This window comes from Melopsittacus undulatus, chromosome 9 (genome assembly GCF_012275295.1).
Source record: "Melopsittacus undulatus isolate bMelUnd1 chromosome 9, bMelUnd1.mat.Z, whole genome shotgun sequence".
Taxonomy (NCBI): Eukaryota; Metazoa; Chordata; class Aves; order Psittaciformes; family Psittaculidae; genus Melopsittacus; species Melopsittacus undulatus.
The window spans coordinates 41153304-41178329 of NC_047535.1; the positions used below are offsets into that span (position 1 = coordinate 41153304).

Here is a 25026-nt window from a genome sequence, read left to right on the forward strand (position 1 = left end):
CCATGCTCCTCCCAGAGCAGATCCCTCTTTCCCAGCGCCACACGTGTCCCAGCCTCCGGACCACAGTTGCTCCTCCAAGCCGCCTGGGGGCGCTGCGCGTCGCTCCGCTAGAGCGTCCCTGCCCCTCCGTCCTGTTTACCTCCGCCGTCGCTTCCGCCCCGTCGCCGCCGCCGCTTCCCGGTGCAGTCCCGGTCCCGCGGCTCCCTTCGCCCTCCGCGTCAATGCGGCGCCGCCGCCCCGCGGCCTGCCCCGGCCATGGACACCAGCGACCTGTTCACCAGCTGCAAGAAGGGGGACGTGAGCCGCGTGCGGTGAGCAGGGCCGGGACGGGCACAGGGACGGGGAAGGGGTGCCCTGGGTCCCGGTTCCCGGCCTCCTTCCGCTGCCTTTAACCGCTGGGCTCAGCGGGGGTCACCGGTTCCCGGCCCCGCCGTGCTGCGTTACGGCCTTTGGCCGTCCCGGGGCCGCGTCCGGCGCTCCCTGTCCGGTAACCGGCGGGGTCTGCGGTGCCGGCAGGTACCGGGGGCTGGGAGGGAGCGTGTATCCCATAAAGACGTGTCTCATCCTTCATCCCGGAGGAGCTGGGAGCGCACTGAGCCCTTGCGGTGCTCTGGGTGTGTGTTTGTGGCACTCGGGAGCGCTGTCCAAGCTGGGGGACAGAGCGACCGCCCGGGTCTGAGTGAGGAGCTGAGCTGCTTGGGACGAGGAATGGGGTCAGAGAGGGACATGGGGTCTGGGATGGGGAGGATGGAGGGAGGGAGGGGAGAGAGCGATGTGGTGGGTGAGTGAAAACCAAACAGCTTGAGAGGGGTTGTGGAAGCCAAGAGGGACTTTACCCGTGCTTAGGAGAGGTGGGTGCTGCAGCAGTGGGGGACAGGCTGGCTTCTAGAGGTGCCTGGGAGGGAGCATTGGCAGCATTTGGTACAGCCTAAATGTGCAGGACAAGGCAATGGCAGGAGTAAAGGGCAGTCTGGAGTGGTGTTACCTGTGGCAGGAGGAGCCCAGCACTGGCCTTGTAGGCTTGGCCACTGAGTTGTGAGCATCCTGGCTGGGGGTGTTGTTGGAGATTGAAGGTGCTGCTGAAGTGCTCAGGCTTCTTTTGTGATGGTCAGCAGGAGGTGGGTTTGATTCTGCTCTTTCTCAGCATCCACCGCTTCACATGGAAGGGAGCTGCAGAGCACTGCTCTTTGGGGTGAGGGTTTAACTGGAGCCGTAGCTGACAGCCCCTTGAGATCCCGCCATACCTTCAGGAGTTATTGTAAACCTCAGAGTTAGAGTCATAGAACCCTAGAATAGTTTGGGTTGAAAAGGACCTTAAGATTATCCAGTTCCAACCCCCCTGCCATGGGCAGGGACACCTCACACTAAACCATGGCACCCAAGGCTTCATCCAGCCTTGTCTTGAACACTGCCAGGGATGGAACATTCACAACCTCCCTGGACAACCCATTCCAGTGCCTCATCACCTTGACAGTAAAGAATTTCTTCCTTATATCCAGTCTAAACTTTCCCTGTTTAAGTTTGAACCCATTACCCCTTGTCCTATCAGTACAGTCCCTAATGAAGAGTCCATCCCCAGCATCCCTGCAGGCCCCCTTCAGATACTGGAAGGCTGCTATGAGGTCTCCATGCAGCCTTCTCCAGGCTGAACAGTCACAACTTTACAGCTTTTAAAGGAGATGTGACTGAATAACTTCGTGGTAACTCTGCTCTCCCTTTACTTCCAGATACCTCCTTGAACAGCGAGATGTGGAGATCAACGTCCGTGATAAATGGGACAGCACCCCTCTGTGAGTGTCCACTGCTGCAGCCTGGGCTAGGAGCAGGAGGGACCTACAGAGCTCCTGGGCTCTCTGCAGCAGCTTCCAGCAGCACTGTCACTGAACACCCTGGGTTCTGCTTCTGGGGACATGTGGTGACTTTCTGCTTCTTTGCTGTGTCCTTCTCTCCCCACCTGACTGACACTTGCTGCAGGAATGCTCAGAGTTGGGGGGGGAGGGCATGCTTTTGTGCCCACATTACCTGGATTAGGCAGCCTGGTTTTGGCTTGATCAGCCTTTTTCCCCCTCAAAGACCAGGGCATTCTAAGGGGTCTTTTCAGGCGAAGGCTTTGCTTGGTGGAGTGCAAAGTAACTGTGGGGTCACAGGCTGTCTAGCCAGGCTGTGAGCACACAGTAGGTAGTGAGGAATCCCCATGCTGGAGCTGGGGAGGGTAGAGTGAGCTTTTTGTCTCCCCGCATACCAACTCCAAAGATACCTGTGACGTGTTTAGAGTGTGGAATAACTTCCCAAAGTAAAGATAGAGTAACATTTGTCTGCTGCAGTGTGCATTACTGGATTGTCCTAGTTTGCAGGACAGCTTGAGGTCTTCGTGAAAGAGAAGAATGAAAGGCTGAGGTTGTGACAGAGAAAACAAAGCTTCTAGGACTTTGAGGGGTGGCTTTGCTGTACATCTCTGTCCTGGGTTCAGCAGTAGCAGTCATGTTTTCTCCTTCTTGGTAGCTGGTGCAGTGCTGTGTTTTGACTTTTGGCTGGGAATGGTGCTGATAGCACCTATGATTTTAGTTATTGCTCAAATGTTCACTCTGGCCAAGAACTTTCTGAGCCTCATGCTCTGCCAGGGAGGAGGGGAGGCCGGGAGGAAGCAGAAGCAGGACACCTGACCCAGGCTAGCCAAAGAGGTATTCCATACCACAGCACGTCATGCCCAGGATGTAACCGAGAGTTACCAGGAAGGGGGTTGGAGGAGGTGTCGGTTGGTGCTCGGTCAGGCAGGGTGGGGTGAGTTATTGGCCAGCGGGTGGTGAGGTGTTGTATTCTCTTCACTTGTTATTTCCTTTATCATTATTATTATTATTAGTGGTAGCAGCAGTGGTTTGTGTTATACCTTAGCTATTAAACTGTTCTTATCTCAACCCATGGGAGCTACATTCTTTGGATTCTCCTCCCCAACTCTCCGGGAGTTGGGGAGCAAGGGGGAGAGTGAGTGAACGAGCTGTGTGGCTGGGTTTAAACCATGACAGTCTCGTAGCTGTGATAGCTCTTCCCTTGCTGCCATAGCCTGCAGCGGTCACACTGACAACAGAAGGAGCAAGGAGTGGTTTTGGGAATTCAGTGGAATTGCTGAGTGCCCATGGAATGAGCTCTGATAAAACAAGGATGGATTTGGCTGCAGGTGGTGCAACAGAAGATGCTGAGCCCAGACTGGGACCTTGGGATCTCCTTGCAGGACAGCAGCCACAAGGAGTGCTGGGAAAAGATCCTGCTTAGTGTCCTTCTGGGGTCTGTGCTGTTACGTAGCAATTTGTCACTCCTGTGAGGAGTCATCTTCTATGAGGGATGCTCAGTTCTGAGCTCTGCATGCTGTGGTGTGCCCAGACACTGAATTTGGCCTCCTATTGTATAACTGATATTCTTTCTCTTGTTGTCAGGTATTACGCTTGCCTCTGTGGACATGAGGAGCTGGTGCGCTATCTTCTGGCCAATGGTGAGCAGAAGCACCCTGGTTATGGGTGCAGTATCTCTCTCCATGGGGATTATGTGTCCCTCTAGCTGTGCCTTGTGGGAGCTTCTGTTACAATGAACCATCTGATAAGTGATCTCAGGCTGCAGTGGGAGCCCTGGACACACATTCGTGGTCCCTTTTGCAGGCCATTTGCTGTTTGACTTTGCTACAGGGACACTTTCTGTGGTGAATGGAGGCAGTGTGACTTTCTGAAGTCACAGCTGATGTTTTGTGAGGGTGTGTTGCTGTTGGGAGTTTGCGGATGTAAGAACTGTGCTTCACCTGAGGAGCTGTCTATGTAAAACCTTCTTGTACCCTTCCTACAGCTTGCTTTGTAGACAGGACTTAATAGGGAAACACAAGGGCTTTTCAACTCATTTAGTGACCATCAGGAACTCTTGATTGAGCACTGCTGACACGTTCCTGTGATCATTTTGCAGGAGCGAAATGTGAAGCCAACACCTTTGATGGGGAGCGTTGCCTCTATGGAGCTTTGAGTGATGCCATCCGCCGCCTGCTGAAGGAGTACAAACAGATCACAGCAAAGTGCATGAAGAGGGACTACTACGATGTCTTCCTGCAGCGGTAAGCACATGGGGCAGCTCCATGTGCAACACATTCTGCCATCCTTCCTTAGCTCTAGAAGTAGCAATCTTGTTGTTTTCCCTTTTAAAGAGGAGAGGATGAGCATGCAAACATGAACAAGGCTTCATCTCTGTTGTGGTAATAGCCAGCATTTCGTGCTTGTAACATCCTGCCTTCTGAGGGTGGGTGACTTCAAGTCCTCTCCTATTTGTTGTGTGTTTAAAACGTGCAGGGAAGTTGCATCTTGCTTTGTAGTGGGGTAATTCTTTTTCAGAATGTGGGCTTCTGTAGGGCTTTTTTGTCATTTGCCTATTGAAAAGCAGAATTAACCTTTGGAGTTGTGTTTGGGGGCAAATAGCTCTGCTTTGGAATGTTCCCTGAGTTCTGGTGTTCACCTGAGGCAGGTTTCATTCTCCAGTCTCCCCCTTGCGCTGACAAAACTGGAGTCATTGGAGGAAGTGAGAGATTCCAGTTTATGTGAGGTACCCGGTCTCCCTGAGCAGAGGAAGACTGCAGTGCCAAGAAGTATTTGTTCATTCAGACCTCATTGCACCCTGACCCCCACACGCTTTACGCCATGTTCCTTTCTCATTCCCCTCTGTGTTCCTCACAGGCTGCTGGAGCAGGGTTACCAGAGCAACATCGTTTTCATTGTGCATGGCAAATCCTTCTGCGCCCACCGCTGCATCCTCAGTGCTCGCAGCGCCTACTTTGCAGAGATGTTTGAGACCAAATGGAAGGGGAAGAACATGATAGTGTTGAAACATCCACTGGTGAGCAAGGCCCTGCTTTTTCCCCTCTCTTCTCCCCAGCTCTTCTCTTCCTGTCTCAGCTGGGTGAGACAAGTGAGTGAGAAGGACCGTTTGAGGGTTCACTTCCACAGTGAATAGCTCCTGGAGCTCAGAATGGCCCTAAGTCAAGGAAAGGGGCTTGCGGAATGACTTTATGCCATAAAATAGCATCTTGCTCAGATAACAGAATGCTGTAGACTGTGACTTCCCCTTTGTTCCCTCTGTCATGGGCTCAACCGTGTCTTAATTAATGACAGGAGCAAGTAGCTGTGACCATCTGCCAGCTGTGTCAGGACTCCTCTGTGGGATGAGTTGGGTCTGTCTGATTCCTGGGGGACAGGTGGTCTGTGGTGAAGACACCACTTCCATAATTGGTGCTAATTGAGTCCCTTTTGTTGCCTTTGCAGCAAGAGCTCAATAGGCCATAAGTGCATTTCGTCCATTAATCACCAGTACTCTGGCATATGTTTCTATAGGTTCATTGTGGCTTTGCAAAACCACTTGTGACAAGCATACTTCCAGTTTCTCAGGATGTTGCTTAATGTCTCTCCTTTCTCTTTGCGCAAGAACACATCTTCCCTCTCAAATTTAGAAGAGGTGCTTGTGACCAGTGAAAAACTGGATTTTACAGGGGCCGTATTTCATCTGTATCTTTGGAGCATCTCCATTAGTCAGGTCCTGTCCCCCAGGGCACATGGATTAGTATCATCTGGTACATTTAAAGAGCTGTGCAAGCCAGGTGGAGTGGCAGCATTAGTCACACCAGGAGCAAGGAAATGCAGTGCAGTGCTTGAATTGCTATTTCAATGTTTCTGTTTGTATCAGGCAAGTTTCAAGCTTGTTACAAAATTTCTGGGAATTCTAAAGGTAACTTTTCCTTGTTTCATTTTAGATTAATCCAGCAGCCTTTGGCTCTCTGCTGCAGTATCTGTACACAGGTATGGGACTTGCTCTCTCGTGCATGCATGCATGGCTGGTAGGGAACTGTGGGTGCCTCTGCTGTAGCACTGTTTGGGTGGCCCAGGCTTGCAGGCAGCAGTGTTTGAGTGTCAGAGCCACCAACATCCTCTCTCTGCTGGCACAAGGGGAAGATGTGAGTAATCCCCAGCTCTTCTACGGTGTTTGTACCTTTTGCCAGTTGTTTTACTGCCAATAACTGCAGTCAATTAAAACAAAATCAGCTTAGGTTGTGGTTGGATGGGTGTGAGAATGTATTGACTTAAGGAAGGTAAATCTGTCATCTGGGATAGCACTCCCCTGAGGTGGTAAAAAGCCAGCTGCCCATGCAGGACGTTGAGTCTGGCAGACTGAGCAGTGTGCTGAGCACTTTGGCTGCTTTCTAATATTTCTTGTGAGCAGAAGCTGATCCTAAGCCTTCAATGAAAATGCCAGTGTTGCACTGCAGGCATGCTAAGTGCTGAACGCTGTCAGGCCAGGAGGTGGTGCCAGAAAATAACTTTCTCTTCAAGGTTCTCCTTCCCCAGTCCAGTGTTCTCAGAAATGTTCCCTGCCACGTTTTCAGTGATGGTGAAACATTCTGGGATGGCAGCTTGTGAGCATAAAGTCTGCTGTTACCCAAGGCAGGTAACAGCAGCCATGCGTGCTGCTGTTGTGCTGTTAGTCTTAATCTCCTGAGGGAATTAAATATCTTCTGTATAAAGCCTGCTCAGTCTTTGAATGAATGAAATGCAAGGCTATGAAATGAAATTGAAATGAAGGTTTGAAATGAAATTTCAAGGAGAAAGTTGGGGCTGTTCAGCCTGGAGAAGAGAAGGCTGCGTGGAGACCTCATAGCAGCCTTCCAGTATCTGAAGGGGGCCTGTAAAGATGCTGGGGAGGGACTCTTCATTAGGGACTGTAGTGATAGGACAAGGGGTAACGGGTTCAAACTTAAACAGGGGAAGTTTAGATTGGATATAAGGAAGAAATTCTTTACTGTCAGGGTGCTGAATCACTAGAATGGGTTGCCCAGGGAAGCTGTGAATGCTCCATCCCTGGCAGTGTTCAGGGCCAGGTTGGTCAGAGCCTTGGGTGCCATGGTTTAGTGTGAGGTGTCCCTGCCCATGGCAGGGGGGTTGGAACTGGATGATCTTAAGGTCCTTTCCAACCCTAACTATTCTATGAAATTCAAAGCCTCTTGAACGACCCTGGAAAGTAGGAATGTGAGTTAAACTGAGATTCATCAGAGTGGTGAGCTGTGGGGTACCAGATCTTAGCTTCTTGGGCTGAGCTGTAACTGGATGCTGAAAAGTGAGGCAATGTCTCCAAGTACTCAAGATCTGTGCCGTCAGGTCTTCAGTCCTTAGGTTTTGCTATCTTTATACTCAAGTGATGTGTTTAAAGAGCTGGTTTCTTCTTGGCAGGGCGTCTCGACATCGACGTGGAGTATGTCAATGACTGCAAGAGGTTAGCTAAGCAGTGCCGGCTGCAGGACCTCATAGATGATTTGGAGACCAAATGCAAAAAAGTCTATGAATTTGGTAAGCATTTTACTGTCTGTTTCCTCCCCTGTGCCCTTTTGGGGACCAAGAGCAAAGTGTGACAATGCCCTTGGGGCTTCCAGAGAATGATTCTGTTGTGGCATTCCCATGTTTACATGCTGGTTTTGAGTCCTGGCTCTCTGTAGGGCAGCTGTGGTGGTTTCTGACACATGCATGTTTATTGTTTATAGTGAATGTTTTCATTACAGCAGAGCAGCCATAGCAGCAGGGCTTGGCTGTGCTTGCCAGCCATTCAGTGGAGCACTGTGTGGTATATTGGAAAGTGCCTTTCAGCAGAGAGCTTGTTTAAATCCCTGGGGAGATGAAGTATGTACAGTTCCAAGTCCTGGTCTGCATTTATTTGACCCATAACCAAAGTAAAATGTTTGATAATTGGCTCAACATGGATGCAGAGAGAAATAGACCACTTTGAAATACAGGCTTATTTCTGAAAGCACGTGTGTGTTTATAGCACGTGTATGAGCCAAACCTTGTATGACACAATTCTCTATTTAAGGGCTTTTAGTTATCCGAAGAGCTTATGATCTAATCCTGACATCAGCTTATTGCATGAAGACCAGCAGTTGGAGTTTATCATCCATCTCCATAGTTCAAAACAGCTCCAGTAGGGCAAGGCAGTGTTAGTCAGTAGAAATAATCATCTGGTAACAAAACCTCCAGGCTGAAAACATCTGACTCTCATTTCATGCTGAGTTAACTCCTTTACTTCAGTCAAGTTAATTTAGGCTTGAGAAGAGAGCCCATACTGTAGCTTTTAAGTCAATATCATCTTCTTCCTTGATACAAGAGGTAAGGGTGTAGCTATTCCACTTTTTCCATCTGAACTGTAAGTTCTGATTATTCAGCCTCCTGAAGTTAAAAGTCATAGAATCATAGAATAGTTCAGGTTTTAAAGGACCTTAATATCATCCAGTTCAAACCACCCTGCCGTGGGCAGGGACAGCTCACACTAAACCATGGCACCCAAGGCTTCATCCAACCTGGTTTTGAACACTGCCAGGGATGGAGCATTCACAGCTTCTCTGGGCAACCCATTCCAGTGCCTCAGCACCCTTACAGTAAAGAATTTCTTCCTTATATCCAGTCTAAACCTCTGCTGTTTAAGTTTGAGCCCGTTACCCCTTGTCCTATCACTACAGTCCCTAATGAAGAGTCCCTCTCCAGTATCCCTGCAGGCCCCCTTCAGATACTGGAAGGCTGCTCTGAGGTCTCCATTGCAGCCTTCCCTTCTGCAGGCTGAACAGCCCCAACTTTCTCAGTCTGTCTTCATATGGGAGGTGCTCCAGTCCCCTGATCATCCTCGTGGCCTCCTCTGGACTTGTTCCAATAGTTCCATATCCTTTTTGTGTTGAGTGCACCAGAACTGCACACAATACTCCAAGTGAGGTCTCAGGAGAGCAGAGTAGAGGGGCAGGATCACCTCCTTCGACCTGCTGGTCACGCTCCTCTTGATGCAGCCCAGGATATGGTTGGCTTTCTGGGCTGCAAGCACACACTGCAGCCAGATCATGTTCGTTTTCTCATTGACCAACACTCCCAAGTCCTTCTCCACAGGACTACCATGAATTTCCTTTTTGCCCAACCTGTAGCTGTGCCTGGGATTGCTCTGACCCAGATGTAGGACCTTGCACTTGGCATGGTTAAACTTCATGAGGTTGGCACCAGCCCACCTCACAAGTGTGTCAATGTCCCTCTGGATGGCATTCCTTCCCTCCAGCGTATCAACAGAACCACACAGGTTGGTGTCATCGGCAAACTTGCTGAGAGCACACTCAATCCCACTGTCCATGTCATCGACAAAGATGTTAAACAAGACCGGTCCCAACACCAATCCCGACACCACTCGTTACTGGTCTCCAGCTGGACATTGTGTAGCGAGACCAGAAAAGGATGATTTTGTGTTTTACTTCCTCTTTATTAGGCTATTAAATTGTGTAGGCTGGTAGGGCAAGAGAGGAAGACATCCTAGGTCTGAAAAAAGCAATTGAAGTTGCTGTCACTGTGTGTTTTATTTCACCTCTTTGGTGGTAGTGATGCTTATTCAACATTGGCAGAGAGCATGGACTCAGGAGTCCAGGTTTGGGGGTCTTTGTGTTTTGGGGATCTGCAGGTAGAGAGGAGAGGACAGACTTGGGTGCACAGAACTCGGTACCTAACAAAGGATAAAGGGTGTATGTTCTGCAGTGAAGCTAAAGAGCAATGACACTGATGTTTTCCTGGAGAGTCTTTTCTCTAAACGGGAGGGAATGTTTGTGCAGGAATTCAGGCATCTCTGCTCTGTTTTTTGCTTCTTCCAGTCTCTTCCAAGCCAGGGACCTGTGTGAAAGTGCTGACGATTGAGCCCACAGGTAACTGCCGGCTGCAGGAAGATCTGGCTCTTCTAGCAGACTGCGCCCTGCCAGCCAAACTGCGGGTAGGGACCACTTCTACTGCTTCTGGTCTCTGTGGGGCTGTGATATGTGTTCACCCCATTCAGCTCTCCCCTTTGAGCTTAGTGCTTGCCTGTTTGCTGGTGCTCCAACTGCTGAAAGCCTTTTGTTGCTTGGAAATGCTGTAGCAGTGTTTAATGAGATGATCAGTGCCAGTCCTTTTCCTTGGGTTTTTTTCCCCCAGCAGGCATCTTGGTAAGCAAACCCTTTGCCATGTGGTTGGTGGGGATTTCCCCATTGACTGCAGTGGGACAGAGAGTTGCCCCCAGCTGTTTTTGCCTTTTCTACATTCAGCTTGATTATCAGAAATGTTTAATCAGCAGGCATTGGTACCTGAAGGAATGTATAGATGGCAGATGGCTTGCTGGGCTTGCTTGCTAGGAGCTGACAGCAGCAGTGGAGAGGTGCTTCCAAACCCTGACAGTATTGCCAACAGAAATGTGAGTCCCTCTGAAGCAACTTTTACTTACACTGGCAATAGATTTGCTTTTCATAGCTGCCTCTTGTTGACCCTTAGGAAGAGCCCCCAGAGCACAGGTTGATGATCACTGTGTTAAAATGCCATCAGTAGTATTAGTTGGCTCATATATGTGGATCTTTACTCCCAGTTGCAGGAGAACAGGACAAATACAGGTAGTCTTCCTTCTCCCTGCATCTGTTGTTTTCTGTATTATCAGCAGATTCTCTTTATCCTTATGGGTGTCCTTTGTTTCCTCTTTCTCATACCAACCACTGAGTTTAATAACATGAACTCATTTTAGGTGGCTGCTGTGCCCAGAGGTTGTATGACTGAATGATGTAGCAAAGTCTATGCCTTCTGCTTTCTGTCCCCTGCTGAATCGAGCTGCCTGGTGCAGTGTGTGTATGTGCATGGATAAGGTTTCCTACCTGTAATAAGCCAGCACGTTTTGTGCTTGGGAGATACATTTCCCTGAGTACTGAGCACTTAGAGAGGGAGTTTTAATCCATCAAGTTTCCATCTACCAATGCAGAAACCTTTCCTACATAATCTGCCTCCCCCCAGATAACTGCATTTATTTGTGGCTTTCAGTATGAATACCTCTGAGCTGTGGTTTTCTGGCTATGTTCATAGATGAAAATGAAGGCAGTTACAGCAGCATGGGGCTTGTTAGGGCTGTAAAGGTGAGGAGGACACAGGCACATAGCAATGTGTTATGCACTTCAGTGTTCATAGTGATGTGCTGTGCGCAAACGTGAGTGCTTTGCTTAAACCTGATAAACTCAGGATTCCAGTTTTTCTCTCTTTAGGTCTTTCTATTGTTATCAGCTTACAAAGAATAGATGAACAAAGCTCTTAATCCTATAGCCAATTATAACTCATCCTAATGCTTGTAAATTGTTCAGTTCTGTGTATCAGGCTCTTTGTTCTGGGGCAGAGGAATCGCACATGCTCACTCTAACAGGGGCTGATGCCGTACAAAGTATGGAACCTGACATGTCAGGGATAACTGAATAGGCATGTACAAACATCCCTGCTCTTGAGGGAACAAAACAGGCATTCAGCTTTGGATAAAAGCCAGCATTTCCAGAATTTGGCAAGAGCCGTTCTGTGCTGTTCCTGTCATGGAATGCCACGGTACATGAAATGGAATGTATACACCTTTCTGTTTCACTGTCAACAAGTAATCTGCATGTCTTTGATATTTGAGTGATGCAGAAAGCTCTATACATCCCAGTTTGATGGGATGAAAACAATCATTAACATTGGATATTCAATCATAGTGCATCATTAAAGTGAGAGCTCTCTGTTCTTTGAACTCTTAAACATGTTTAGCATCTTGGTATCTTCTTTCTCATTCCTGTTTATACTTCAAAGCCCTTTCTCTTCCAGTGTTTGTTTTTAACAGGGTGGTGCTTGTCTCTGCTTTGTTTTAAACCAGTAATGACCAGAGTTTTGCTGCTCACAACAGCTGCTGCTTTGGTTTGTTGCAATGCAATTTAGCAGTGACAGATTTAAGTCAAACACCACCAAAAGCCAGGCAACTGTCAGAACCCATCTGGCTTCCCACTGCCTGGCTGCTGTCTCATGTGTATGCCAGGTGACCTCTGAGTTAGCGACCCCAGGGCTTCCAGAACATGAGGCTCTTGGCACATCCTTCCCTTGTAGCTGGTTTTTCATTGCCATTTAGCTGAAATCTTATTTTCCAAACCAAGAGGAAATCAGACTTAAAAGGATCAGAGTTTGCCGTGAAATCCTCTTCTCTGCATCTCTATTGGCTTTGTTGGGGCTGCAAATAAATGTGGCCCATTTGTCACTTCTGGGGCAAAGCTAAATCCTGTCATGCACAGAAAGAACAGGCTGAAGCAGGTAGATGGGTTCCCTCCTCTCTTTGTGCTGTGCTTTGCTTTGCCCATTTGGCAGAGGCAGGTTAACTGAACCATTTCCAGCACTCTTCCATTCGTTAATATTATCCAATCCACTTGCATGTGGTCAGGGGCTGGTGATCTGCTCTCGCATCACTCAGCCCAGTGTGTTGTGTTGTAATTGATTTACAGCTTGCTTGCTGAGATCATCTGGCCAAGGTACAAATTGCTGCCGCTGATTAGGTTTGTGTGCTTTTGCCTCCAGCAACGTTTCCATTTAAGCACTAATAGTAAACTGGTAGCAGCACAGGCTTTGTCCTCCACGTGTGATGGCTGGAGCATCCTGTGGATGCCATAGATGTAGTCTTATGCTGTAGAGAATACTTCTGTAGGGTGAATGAGTTGTGGATGTGTTTGCACCTCACAGGCTTGACTGTGGTGTGCTTCCTGGGCAACATACTTGACTTTGGCAGCTGTGCTTTGGTATGCTGAGGAGGTTGTCTGAAAGGGGGGGAGAGGGCTGAGCCAGTTTTCTGTAGGGAGACCCTGAAAGGGAGATGAAATCCCTCAAGCATTATGGGAGGAGAGTAGAAGTAGTAGAGACTTTAAAGGGGAGTAAAAGGGAACATTCTGCAAAGCCACTTCATGCTGAATAGGGGAGACAAAGACATGAGCCTGCTTTTGTAGCAGGAATTGGAAATGACCTTGTAAACCTGAGCATCAGAGCAGGGACCAGGCAAGGCTGGAAGCAGGAAGTTGAGCCTGAAGGAGTTTGTCATTCAGGAGACAGGCAGGCGTGTTGGGAATGGTGCTTAGGTTGGAAAACTGATCTTCACGGTCAGCCATGGGGTTTTGGGATGTAACTGTCCTGGAAGAGAGACAGGGGTAATAAACAGCTCAGTTCAGGGGCACGTGTTTGGAAAACAGGAACCAGGGAAACTCTTGTTCCCAGAAATTGCCTTGCTTACATAACTGGGAATAGAAACTTTCACATTGAATTACCCTGTGCACAGGATAAGGTGGAAGTGCAAATCTTCGGAGGTGTCACTTTAAAACAGCATCAGGCCAACAGAGCTATTTTTTTGTTAGCATGTGGGACTGGGAGGAGGTGTGTTGGTGTTAAAATCATTTCTCCAGAGTATTAATACTGCAGCAACACTGTCTTTGGCTGCAAATCAGATCAGAAACTGAAAATGTGCTTTAGAAATGCTGGATTCTTCAAGCAAGGCAGTAATGGGAGTCAGACCGTCTGAAACTGGTCTATACACCTATGGAATCCATACGTTACACATCCACCTGTCCAGCTACACAGTAAAGGGCTAGTCCTAAGCTGTAGTATGCCTTTGATACCCACCACATGAAGTAACCATGTGGAGGCAACTTTTACCTGCCTTTTTAGGTGGCACAGGAATGCTTTCCGGGCAGGGGGGTATGGAGGGTCAGGGGGTTCCCATGGATAAGGGAGGCAGCTGTAACTTGTACCAGGAATATCTCCATCAGCAGTGCAAGGATTTCACACTGAAATCAGTGTTCAGAGCAGCTCTGTGCTGAGGGAACGGATGGATGGTTGCTTCTGGGAAGACCAAGAAGTGTAATGTGGTCCCTGAATGTGTATAAAGTGTTAACGTTAAAGGTCAGCTCTTCTTTTTTCTCTCCCTAGGTTGGTTTTGGGGAGCTGCCGTTCGACAGCACCGACAACTTCAACAGTTGTCCCGATGTGTGCTTCCGGGTGGCAGATTACAACTTCTTGTGCCATAAGGTATGCACTTGCACTGTCCTTTGTTCTCCTGCCTTTTCCTGGGAGCCCACTCTACCCATCTGCTGCTCATCCAGTGCTGGATACCCTCTGCAGAAGCAGGATTGCCTCACCTCCTGGAAAACCCAAAGTCTTATTGCAGCTGGGAACTGTATTTAGAGCATTGAACAGAAGAGCAAAGCCTGCCTTTCTTGCAGAGGCGAGGAGATAAGTTTATGGAGTCAGCTGCAGTGTTCACAGCTGCAAAATCTCCTGCTGCTGGCTTGAGAGTTCAGTGTCTGGAGAAGGGAATGTTTGATATGCAAGTAAATAGCAATAAGAATGGATTTTGAGATCTAAGCTCAACTCAGACTCCTGCCCTAATGCCACGCTCCTTGCTAATCCCTTCAGTTAACAAATTGGTTCTGAGGGTAGGCATGGATAGAAATAAGGTGTGGAAAAATGCTGGAGATTCAGCTTCAAAATACAGGGAGAATCAGAGTTACAGAGTCTGAACTCCCAGAATCTCTCTTTGCTGCTGTGGCAGCTGGTTGGCAGTGCTCTGGTTTGGTGTAGTGGAAATGATGGTGTTTTGGCCTTTCTTCCCTCTGCAGGCATTTTTCTGTGGTCGCAGTGATTATTTCAAAGCCCTTCTTGAAGATCACTTCAGTGAGAGTGAGGAGCTGCAGACACAGCCCAGCATCCCTGTGGTGACTCTGCACAGCATCTCAGAGGACATCTTCATCCGGGTCCTCTACTACATCTACAGTGATGATACAGAGGTGAGGCCAGTCATGGAGCCTCTCCTCCTGTGCTGGTTCATTCTGGAGCTGGTCACAGCAGTGTGTTCCTACAGCACTGAGGGGTGTGTGGGGTGTGTTCTTTCCTGAATCCATTGCCCTACTCTGCTCTCTCACTTCTGTCTCTGGGACTTGCTGTTAGCCAGGCAAGGATGCAGTTTATGTGCATCACATTCAGGAAGTAAATCCCTAGGCTTTCATCCCATAGAAAAGATTTGGAAATTAGGTTGCACGTTGCCTGTTGGCGTGATAAATGCAGGGCTTTGCAGGTAACCCCTTGGGCTCTGTGGAAGGATGAGGTGCTGCTGCCAGTAGATGGCAGATTCAACCCATTTGGGGATGTGGAAAGGTTGAGAGATTCTGCTTCTTTACTCCTGGCATCTTTACCCACTTTTCCATTTGTAGCTAGTCATTATTTTCACTGTTGTTTATTGCTGGGGTGGGCAAAGGTTCCACTGGGAGATCATTGCCTTGCTGTGCTCAGTATCACAAGCAGGAATGTCCCTAACCCACCTAGTTTTCAACTGAATGGAAGGTGCAGCAAATCTTAGCTTCCTGCTTTGGGTTTGTGGCTTTCAGCAGGTCCAGTTCCAAGATGCCAGAACATTTTCTGGCATAAGGACAGTGATAGAGGCACTGCACCTCCCAGTGTCACAGCTCCCAAGCAGTGTCTGTGCTCTGGGTTTGGTGCCACAGACCTACAAAGCACACAGCTGTGACCTTGTTTCTATTGGTCTGTTCACCTCCAGGTAGCAGCAGGGAATGTGTGGTCAGGAGAGGTGTATTTAGCAGGCAGCAAGGGCAGGATTGCCATGGGTATGCCAGGGAGCGGATGCTTCACTTCTCTGCGCTCTTCCCTCGGCCACAGGCTGAAAGGGCAGGCAGGGAGGGAAAGCAGCCTGTTGAGTTGTGAAGGTCCTCCTGACCTTCTGACTGCTCTGCAGCTTCACCCTGTTCCCTGGCACCTCTCCAGTCTGCCTGCTCTCCTCGTGATGGCTCATAGAAAGGGATGGCTGCTTGGAAAGCATCCTTCCTAACGGGTGCCTCAGCTGCCCTGGCTGGGCTTGGAGCAGAGGGACAGACAACGGAGTGTAAAAGTTGAAAGGATCTTGCTCATATGCTCCCTATGCAGACTGGTGCATAGCCTGGATTTCAAACTGAGCAGCCAGGATACGAGCTTCTGCAGAGAGTTCATCTGTTGTGAAAACTACCAGGAAAAATAGTCAGGGAAATAGGAATAGAGCTCAAGTTCCACACTTGTATGTGGAGTGTTCTCCCTGCTCTGGGTTTGTCCAGCACTCCCAGTTCCACATTCCTTTATCCAAGGGATTTTCGTGTCTCTCCTGTGTAACAGGGGCAGTGTTTGCAGTTGGAGGGAACAGTGTGTGCAGGGGACAGAAATGGTTCTAGGCAGAAAGAGAAGTTTCTGATCAGAATACTTGTGTGGGCTCAAGGGGAGCTTCTGGAGGAGTGCTTGCCAGGTTGATCAAGCAGCTGGGAGCTGCTGCCATCAATGCTGCTGACTCAAACCCCTTCAGCGCGTGAGGATCCAGGAACTTATGAAAGGACAAAGCAGCACTTGACTGATAAGGCCAAGAGCTGTGTCACACAACTGTGGCTCTACAGTGGTCATGGCATGCCTCCCTTGCATCGTGCATCCTTCTGCACAGCTGAGCATTTGCTGTGGGGAGACTCTCCAAACATCTGTGAGCAGCTGTAGGGGAAGAAGCAATCAGCCTTGTGCAGTTGTCAGTGAGCAACCACATGTGTAGCTCTGGGCAGCAGTGGGTTTGCTGCTGAGCAGTTATCAGAGAAGTGGATCACACTGCATGAGAGTTACCATTCCTTCAACCAGAGCAGCCTGGCTTGGTCTCTAAATACAAGGGATGGATGTCACCTTCTCCACAGCCAGGGTACCCTGCATCCTGCAGATTCCCTGTTAAAAGGGTTGTGGGTATCTGTGCTCTTTGCAACTTCCATTAGCAAGAAGAGAACTGTGCAGAGAGGCTCTAGTTCCAGGTTAGTGACGCAGATGGCTGACTAAAATAGGATTTGCCCAGCCAGGGGGAAGAGTGAAGCTGGAGGTGGTGTCTCCAATGTTCTCTACAGAATTTTTTTATCCTCAGATCAGTTGCAAGGAACAAAAGTACCCAAGAGGGAAATGGGAGGGTGGTTCTTTAGCTCAAGAGCCTGAAAATGTTAAAGGCTATTCCCAGCAGTGTAAGCTTGAGCATCTGGTGCATGAATTTAGTTCCATTCGAATGCCTGTTAAAGCTCCAGGAGTATTTGACATGCAGTCTGTTCCTTACCTCCTTGGACCTCGCCTGTAGTTTATTTGGGGTGCAGTTTTCTGTCCTTGGATGTATCCCTGTGCTGGGGAGGTTGTGCTGGCTGTTAGCAGAGCCAGCTTGAGGAAGTACAGCAGTACAGAATGGGAGGAGAAGTCCCAGTGGGGACAAGGTGCTCTGTTCTGTCAGGCTGCTCTGTTTGTCTCTTTGAAGGGCTCTCAGTACCTCTGGTAAAAGCTACTCCCTTCCACTGCTACACTGAGCATGCTTTAGCAGCCAGCTTTCAGGTGCACTTCAGTGTGTCAGCATCGCTTTGTGTTTCACTAGAGGGGTCAGCTGCACATGGCAAAGGGCTTGCTTCGTGCTGAGCAAGCTGCCTCGGCAGTGTTTTAAACTCCTCTGTGGTAACTGAGTGGAAGACCTAAACCTGAAAGACTGAGCTCCTGTCTCTCATAGTGCTGTTAACACTGGTCCAGTAATCATAGAATCATAGAATAGTTCGGGTTGGAAAGGACCTTAAGATCATCCAGTTCCAATCCCCTGCCATCGGAAGGGACACCTCACACTAAACCATGGCACCCAAGGCTTCATCCAGCCTGGTCTTGAGCATTGCCAGGGATGGAGCATTCACAACCTCCCTGGGCAACCCATTCCAGTGCCTCACCACCCTCACAGTAAAGAATTTCTTCCTTATATCCAATCTAAACCTCTGCTGTAATGGGCAAACCCCACTTAAGGGTATCTCTGCTAAAACACAAGAGCTCATCGGAGACAAGTGAAGTGTTCAGGACCCGGTGGTAAATCTCCTCTTTCCATTCCAGCTGTCCCCAGACAATGCCTATGATGTGCTGTGCGTGGCAGACATGTACCTGCTGCCCGGGCTCAAGCGCCTGTGTGGCAGGACTTTGGCTCAGATCCTGGATGAGGACAACGTTGTCAGCATCTGGAGGATTGCAAAGCTGTTCCAGCTCACCCGCCTGGAGGACCAGTGCACGGAGTACATGGCAAAGATCATCGAGAAGGTATCGCAAACACCCCCCACTGCACTTGGCACATGTGCCCCTAAATCTGACAGCACAGTTAACAGTTTCACATAGCTACAACAGATTTAGTGGTTGTACTTTGGTCTGTAATAAGTGCTTTAATGTGCTTCCTGAAAAAGAGCAGTGTTTCGGTACCAAAGCAGATGGTGAGTTAGGACAGAGGATGAGGAACGCGGCAGGACCTGATGTCCCTGCAGTAAGCTTGATGCTGATGACAAGCACATCCCTGTGGACAGTGCCTTTCACTGAGCCTTCAACCACTGTGCCCAGAGCAGCAACGGTATTGCCTGAATACACCAGCTACAGCCTGGGGGACCAGACAGGGTGTGCAGGGTTGCTGTGTGCAGGCAGTGGCTTTGGGGGTTTGCTGGGGTCAGTTCTTTGTGGTGTCACGCTATGGGAAGGAGAAGTCAATGGGTTCTCCACTCTCCTCCAGGAGGACAAGTTGAACAGTAAGGGTTTCCACATGTGAAATTTGGCTGTTGAACAGCCAGAAGGAATGAATCTAACACTGAAGCTTTCTTTATGCCCCTCCATATAAGTGTTACCCCAGGTGATTATAGCTTGAAGTTGTAGACTTACGGAGAAAGTTGCTGTACTAAGCCCAGCCCACATTAGCCCAGTGCACACCAGTCTAGCCCACTTTATCTCAGCGCAGCCAACTTCAGCCCAGTCCATTCCAGTTTAGCCCAGCCCACTTTAGCCCAATTCAGCCCAGTTTAGTACTGTCCAGACCAACTTAGCCCAGCCTAGCCCAGTTCAGCAGGGTTTAGATCAACTCAGACCAGTCCAGCAGAGCCTCGCCCAGTTCAGACCTGTACCCAGTTTAGCCCAGCCCAGGCTGGCTCAGTCCAATTCACACCTGTCCAGACCAGTTTAGCACAGTTCAGCAGGGTTTAGCCCCATTCAGGTCAGTCCAGCACACCTTAGCCCTGCTGAGCCCACTTTAGACCAGTTCAGCCTAGTTTAGCCCAACTCACATCTCTCCAGACCACTTTAGCACTGTTAAGCCCCATTTAGCCCAGCCCAGTTCAGCCCAATGCAGCCCTTTCCAGTCCAGTGTAGCAGTTTAGGCCAGCTCAGTCCAGCCCAGTTTATCCCAGTCCATCTTATTGCAGCCCAGTTTAACCCAGTTCAGCCCAGTTTACAGCCCAGCCGACTCCAGCTCAGCCCAGACAAGTAGAGCCCAATGAGGCCCAGTTTAGCACACTTCAGGCCAGTTTAGCTCAGCCCAGCCAAGACCTGATCAGCCAATTCAAGCCCAGTTTAGCCCATTTCAGCCCAGCCCAGCCAAATTTACTCCAGTTCAGCCCAGTGCAGCCCCATTGAGACAAGCTCAGATCTGTGCAACCCGGTGAGCCTCACTTCAGCCCAGTTCAGCCACTCCAGCCCAGTTCAGCAGTTTAGCCCAGTTCGGCCCACTTCAGTAGAGTTTAGACCATTTTGGCCCAATTTGGCCCAGTTCAGCACTGTTTAGCCTTGTCCAGCCCAATTTAGCCCAGTATAGCCCAGCTCAGCCTCATTTACCCCAGTTAAGCCTATTTTAGCCAAATTCAGACCAGTCCAGCCCACTTTAGCTCAGTCCAGTGCAAATAAGCCCAGCCAAGAGCAGTTTAGCCCAGTGCAGCACATGTTAGACTTGTGCAGCCAGGCTCAGACAGCTCCAGCCCAGTTCAGTCCAATGGAGGCAAGCCCAGCCCATTTTAGCCCATCCCTGCCCACTTTAGTCCAGTCCAGCCCAGTTTAATCCAGTCCAGCTCAGTTTAGCCCAGTGGAGCCCAGCCCAGTTTAGCTTAGTCCAGCCCAGCTCAGAACAGGCCAGGCTGTTTTACATCTGCCCAGCCCAGTTTAGCCCAGTGCACACCAGTGCAGCCCAGTTTCTCTCACTTCAGACACTTGACCCCACTTTAGCCCAGTCCAGCCCATTCCAGCTCACCCCAGCCCCTTTAACCCACATTAGCCCAGCGCAGCCAACTTTAGCCCAGTCCATTCCAGTTTAGCCCAGCTCAGTCCAGTTCACCCTAGTTCATCCCAGTTCAGACCTGTCCAGACCAGTTTAGCAGAGTTTAGTAGGGTTTAGCCCAATTCAGACCAGTCCAGAACATCCTAGCCCTGTTGAGCCCGGTTTAGCCCACTTCAGCCTAGTTTAGCCCTGTCCTGCCCAGTTTATCCCAACACAGCCCAGTTCAGCCCACTTAGCCCTTCCCAGCCCAATGCAGCACAGTTTAGGCCAGCTCAGTCCAGCCCAGTTTAGCCCAGTCCATTTTATCCCAGCCCAGTTTACAGCCCAGCCCAGCCCAGACACATTTAGCCCAGGTTTAGCATATTTCAATATAGACTAGAAACCATGGGCTGTTCTTATCCTGAGGCAGGGCTTTGTAAACGGCCCATACAGTTTACCTGGGAATGTCAGATCCACCTGCAGCTTGAAAGGTGTGCAATTCCTTTTGGCCTGTGAAAACAGCCAAGGAGCTGGCTCTGGGGCTGGTTTGTGTTCAGTGCATAGCAAGGGGATGACAGACACAGCTGCATCCACCCGGCTTCTGGCTTCTGCACAAGGGATTTGGTTTGAAAGCTGCTGAATACCCCAAGGTGGGGCTGTGCTTCTGTGTTCTCCTGACTTCCCTTGCCTGAGTGGGAGCCCTTGGACCACGCTTTGGCACTGTGCCTTCCAAATGGAGCTGCCCCAGCTGTTCAGGCAGCAGCAGCTGCCAGCACCTTGTGGAGATGCATTGATGATGGCTACAGAGAGAGATTTGGCAGCGTGTATAGCACAGAGCAGGGCTCAGCCCCGGCACAGTTCAGTGGTGTAGATGGAAGCTGCCTCTCACCCTTCTGCACACCACATGCTCCTGGGGAACTGGGTGCAAATTCATTCCTGGGTGCCCTGATTCTGTCAGGTTGGGTGCAGAACAGAGCAGCTGCCTGGCTGTGATCTGCTGGTGATGCTGGTGCTGAGAGCCATGGTGGGCATAGAGTCATCGGTGGCTCCTGGTTCTAAACTGGGCCCAAGCATCTGCTGTCTTGCCTGTGGGAGACATCCCAAAGTGTCTGGCAGCATCTCCTGGTTCCTGTTAGGGAACATGGTGTATATCCATGTTCCTCAGTACCAAAACTATGGATGCTTAGTTAGAGAGTTTTACAGTGCCCTGTTGGAGGTGCAGATTGCTCATGGTTGTGACCATTTATTCTTGGAGTATTATTACTTCCTTAAGTTTAATGGCAGGATGCATCTCCAAGCAGCATCCATAGGAGACATAGGAAGATTTGGGTCTCCATGTGCATTTAGCCTTCCTTTTAGTTCTGTGGGATCCCTCAACAGTGGCTGAGCCCATTACCCCAATCCCCTGCATCTCTTTACCCATCTTCTCTTGCCCAGCTGGTGGAGTCAGAGGAGTTTGTGGCTGCTGTGAAGGAGAACGCGGAGGCTGTGGAGGAGCGGCAGGAGACGGACTCCATCCCTCTGGTCGATGACATCCGCTTCCACATCACCAGCAACGTGCAGACCTACAGTGCCATTGAGGAAGCCAACCAGAAACTTGAAGCTCTGGAAAACCTCCTGGCCAGCATAGGGCTTGAGTGCTGATGTGTGCAAACCCTGCCTGTCGTTGCAGCCTGCGGAGGCCTCGCTGGGTTGGCTCAGAGGGCAGGAGCATCTCTCAGTGTCCCTCTTTCCCCTCTTTGTCCTCCTTCCCATCCACTTTCAGGCATGGTTTCTTTTTAATTTATTCTACCTGGACATGTGCATGTCTGCTTTGTGTTTGGTTTTAGTTTGGGTTTTTGTTTCCCCCTTCAGAAGTAGCTTCTGAAGCTCAGCCCACATCAGTAGCTGCTCCTGCTGAAGGGAGAGCACCCCTTTCCTTCCTAAAAGAGAAGGAAACACGTTCTTCTTGGGAACAGCACTTGTCCCTTTCCTTTTGTCCATGGTGGTAGAGCAAAACTGCTTCTGCTCAGGGTGGTGACATGGAGAGGGGCTGTGCATTTGCTGTGTGATTTGTGGACTGTACCTCCAAGTCCATCCCTGAGCTCAGTGTGGCTTTGACAGGACCACCAAAGAGCCCAGTGCACCTTGAACTGATAAAGACATTGCGGTAAACTCGAGGAGGGGAAGGGCTATTGAAAATGCTTTTATATGAAGTCCCATCTATTGTGGTGAAGGCAGGACTGGTTTTGTGCTCAGTGTCAGGCTCATGAAAGCCTGCTGCGGAAACCAACAGCTTAACCCAGCTGGTTCAGTTCCCCTGCTGCTCCTCCCTCCGTGGCTCAAGATGACACTGAACACAAGCAGGATGTTTAGTTTATCACATCCCCTCCACTCCTCCTGCCTAAATCCCTCATCTGACATATTGCCATTGGCTTTGCACAGCAGTGGTGGTGACAGCCCTGCACCAGCCACCAGAGGCCAGAACGTGGCCTTTGCCTTCTGCTTGCACTGAACGAGCTGCAGAAACAGGATTACCAAGGAATGTGCTAACGCTGCTCTCTGCAGATGCCTCAGCTGCTCAGGCAAATGGACATTGATAGCGGGCAAAGCAGGAGGAAGGCAGAGCAGGGGCAGCAGTGCTGGGAAGCATTTTCCATATGGCTGCTCCTGAGTGATTCCATTCCCGTGCGGAGCACGTGGGAGGAAAGGGCAGGGTGGCCTTTGCTCTGCCTCCCATAGCACAGCTCCATGTGTGCTGCAAGCAGGAGCCCCGTCTGCCTGCGTGCACTTAATGGTCACATCTGTGAGGCCCCTCACATTGTCCCATTACTCGGGGTCCCTTTCCCCCCCACCCCCAGTCCCTATTGGCAAAGCAGGGCTACCAAGGCACGCTCAGCAGATGGGCAGCATGCAGGCACGCTCTAAGGAAACCGAGCCAGGTCAAACCTCTGATCTGAATCCACTTTGTTCTCGCTGCAGATAACTTGATCCCAAGGTAAAAACCTTCTGAGTTTTCCTTCTGTGGCCGATGTCCTTCCTGTGTTCTCTTGCCTCTGCCCCTTTTATTCGCTGCTTCTCACTTGATGAATTAAGAAGATTGTAAAATTTACCAGAACAATGTTATATTTAAGGGGAAATGTGTAAGCATGTGTGCAGCAATAAAATAGTCTATTTCACTATATCTGGTCTGCTGTGGCCTCTCTGTTACCCACCGACAGCATCCACATGGCTTCATTTCCAGGTCTCGTTGGGCTCCTTTGGTGCGTTTTCCCACACCTGGGCTTCAGAGCTGGGATTCCAGCAGTGTGGCTCTGCTCTCCTCCTGGTGACCTGCTGTGCAGTGCTGCCAGAACATGGCTGTAATGCACCCATGTGTTTTTCCTGGCTCCTTTCCCCTAGGATTGCTCCATTCCATGCCAGGGAGGTGATATTGCTCTTGGAAGTGGCTCTGGGCAGCCCCTGACAGGTAAGTCCTTCTCTCTCATCCCCTGTGCCTCTGTCATTGCTGACTGCACACTGCATTCCAGAGTGCAGGTTTCTGACCCTCTGTCCTTCCCTCTGACTTGCTCGGTGCACTCACTGAGTCTTTGTTTCCTCCACAACCCTGGGTGCTCTCTGAGGGCACAGGCACTTGTTTTATCTCCTGCTTTCTTATGTCTGGGTGGCTGCAATAGTTTTGGTGGCAAACACTATTTTGGCCTCGCAGTGTGAATAGCATGCAGGGGACGAGGCTCAGGATTGTCCCCATGGCTCCATGCAGGAACGTGCCATTTTCAGATGCTATTTTTCAATGGGACCCGAATGACTGAGGCTGCTGAAGGGAGGGATGGGGACTGGAAAAGCTGAAGCTCTCATCAGGCTTTTGGGACTCAACAAACAGCCCTGACAATGAGCACTGCTGCACTGTGAGAGCCTGGAGTACACGGTGAGCATCCTCAAGAGCTCTGAGCTGTGCCTGCCATGGCCAAGGTGGAGATGGCACCTTCCCAACAGCAGCTCACAGCCCTGTGTGCTGACAGAGCAGGGTGACACTGACTTGTTCTGTCTTCCTGTGGGCAGCCTGGCAATGTGCATTGCAGGCAGGGATGCAGAGCCAGGCTGGGGCTGGGGATGGGACACACGGGCTTGGCTCCGTCCTCTGCTCACAGGGGCTTTGCTGGCAGAGCAGGGTTTTGTTTCACCTTCCAAGCTAAAGCAGATTGGACATAACAGATACGAGAGGCCATTTGTCAGTGCTGGGGCCTGTTTGGAATAGAGGTGCTTTAAAGTTGCTGCCTGCCGTGAGGAAGTGCTGAGGGAGAAGGGCAGAGGACTCCTTTTCTGGGGTTGCAGATGGTTTCTAGGGTTTTAGGTTGGAAATTGGGGGTGGGTTATTGGTGATAACCAAGGCAAGGGCTACAGAGAGGCTGGCTATTGATTAGGGGATAGCAGCTGCATTTGAGTGCAGCTACGAGCATGCAGACCCTTAAGGCCAAAGTACAGCTGCAAGCTTCAAGCTACGTTTGATCAGCATCTGTGAGGGTGGTGAAGCTGTTTCTGCCCCATCCCTGGCAGTGTTCAAGGCCAGGTTGGACACAGGGGCTTGGAGCAGCTGCTCCAGTGGAAGGGGTCCCTGCCTGTGGCAGGGGTTGGAGCTTGAGGAGCTTTAAGGTCCCTTCAACCCAAACCAGGCTAGGATTCTATGACCTGCTGGAGGGGGCAAGCTCCCACTTCTCCTATGTGGTCAGCTTTGTAAGCCTGCAAGTTCAGGGCAAGGTTTGAAGGCTGTTACAGGAGAGTGAAGAAAGCCTTGGCAGAGGATCGGTGCCATGTGGAGAGCTCTGGTCCCAAGGGTCTGGCTGCTCAGTTCCCAAAATAAGCTCTGAGAACTGCCTGTGAGAGCTTTCCTCTCCCTCCCGCTGCTGCCAGCAGAGCGAGCTTAAGGGGATGGAGCAGGCTTGGGAAGTGAGATCTGCTCCCTCCTGGCTGCAGCTCTGTGCCAGCGGGTCTCTGCTGCTATGGCAAAGCCCAAGGCTGTCACTTTGCCATGGTGGGCTGAGAAAGAGGGAGGTGAAGCAGTGCTGTGCTGTGGCCAGATGGGCTGCTCCACGGGCTCAGGGT

The 25026-nt window shown here is 50.2% G+C and overlaps 1 protein-coding gene across 2 annotated transcripts; it reads left to right on the plus strand.

Annotated features, from left to right (window-relative positions):
- Nucleotides 1-140: 140 nt before the first annotated feature.
- On the plus strand, nt 141-23107 carry ABTB1 (ankyrin repeat and BTB domain containing 1). Of its 2 annotated transcripts, XM_034066364.1 has the most exons (13): nt 141-311; nt 1728-1790; nt 3432-3487; nt 3946-4090; nt 4704-4863; nt 5774-5819; nt 7245-7361; nt 9680-9795; nt 10132-10251; nt 13797-13895; nt 14486-14653; nt 17781-17981; nt 21382-23107. In XM_034066364.1, exons 1-13 carry the CDS (start codon nt 256-258, stop codon nt 21586-21588), a joined length of 1554 nt encoding a protein of 517 aa, XP_033922255.1. In that variant the 5' UTR covers nt 141-255; the 3' UTR covers nt 21589-23107. The 2 variants fall into 2 exon arrangements, with proteins under 2 accessions (XP_033922255.1, XP_033922257.1); XM_034066366.1 differs by lacking the exon at nt 10132-10251.
- Nucleotides 23108-25026: the final 1919 nt, after the last annotated feature.

Excerpts from the sequence above, each read along its gene's own strand:
- ABTB1 (XM_034066364.1), top strand. The coding sequence starts at position 256 with ATGGACACCAGCGACCTGTTCACCAGCTGCAAGAAGGGGGACGTGAGC. Across the intron at positions 4,864-5,773 it reads TAGTGTTGAAACATCCACTG|ATTAATCCAGCAGCCTTTGG; the intron begins GTGAGCAAGGCC and ends GTTTCATTTTAG. Across the intron at positions 14,654-17,780 it reads TCTACAGTGATGATACAGAG|CTGTCCCCAGACAATGCCTA; the intron begins GTGAGGCCAGTC and ends TTTCCATTCCAG.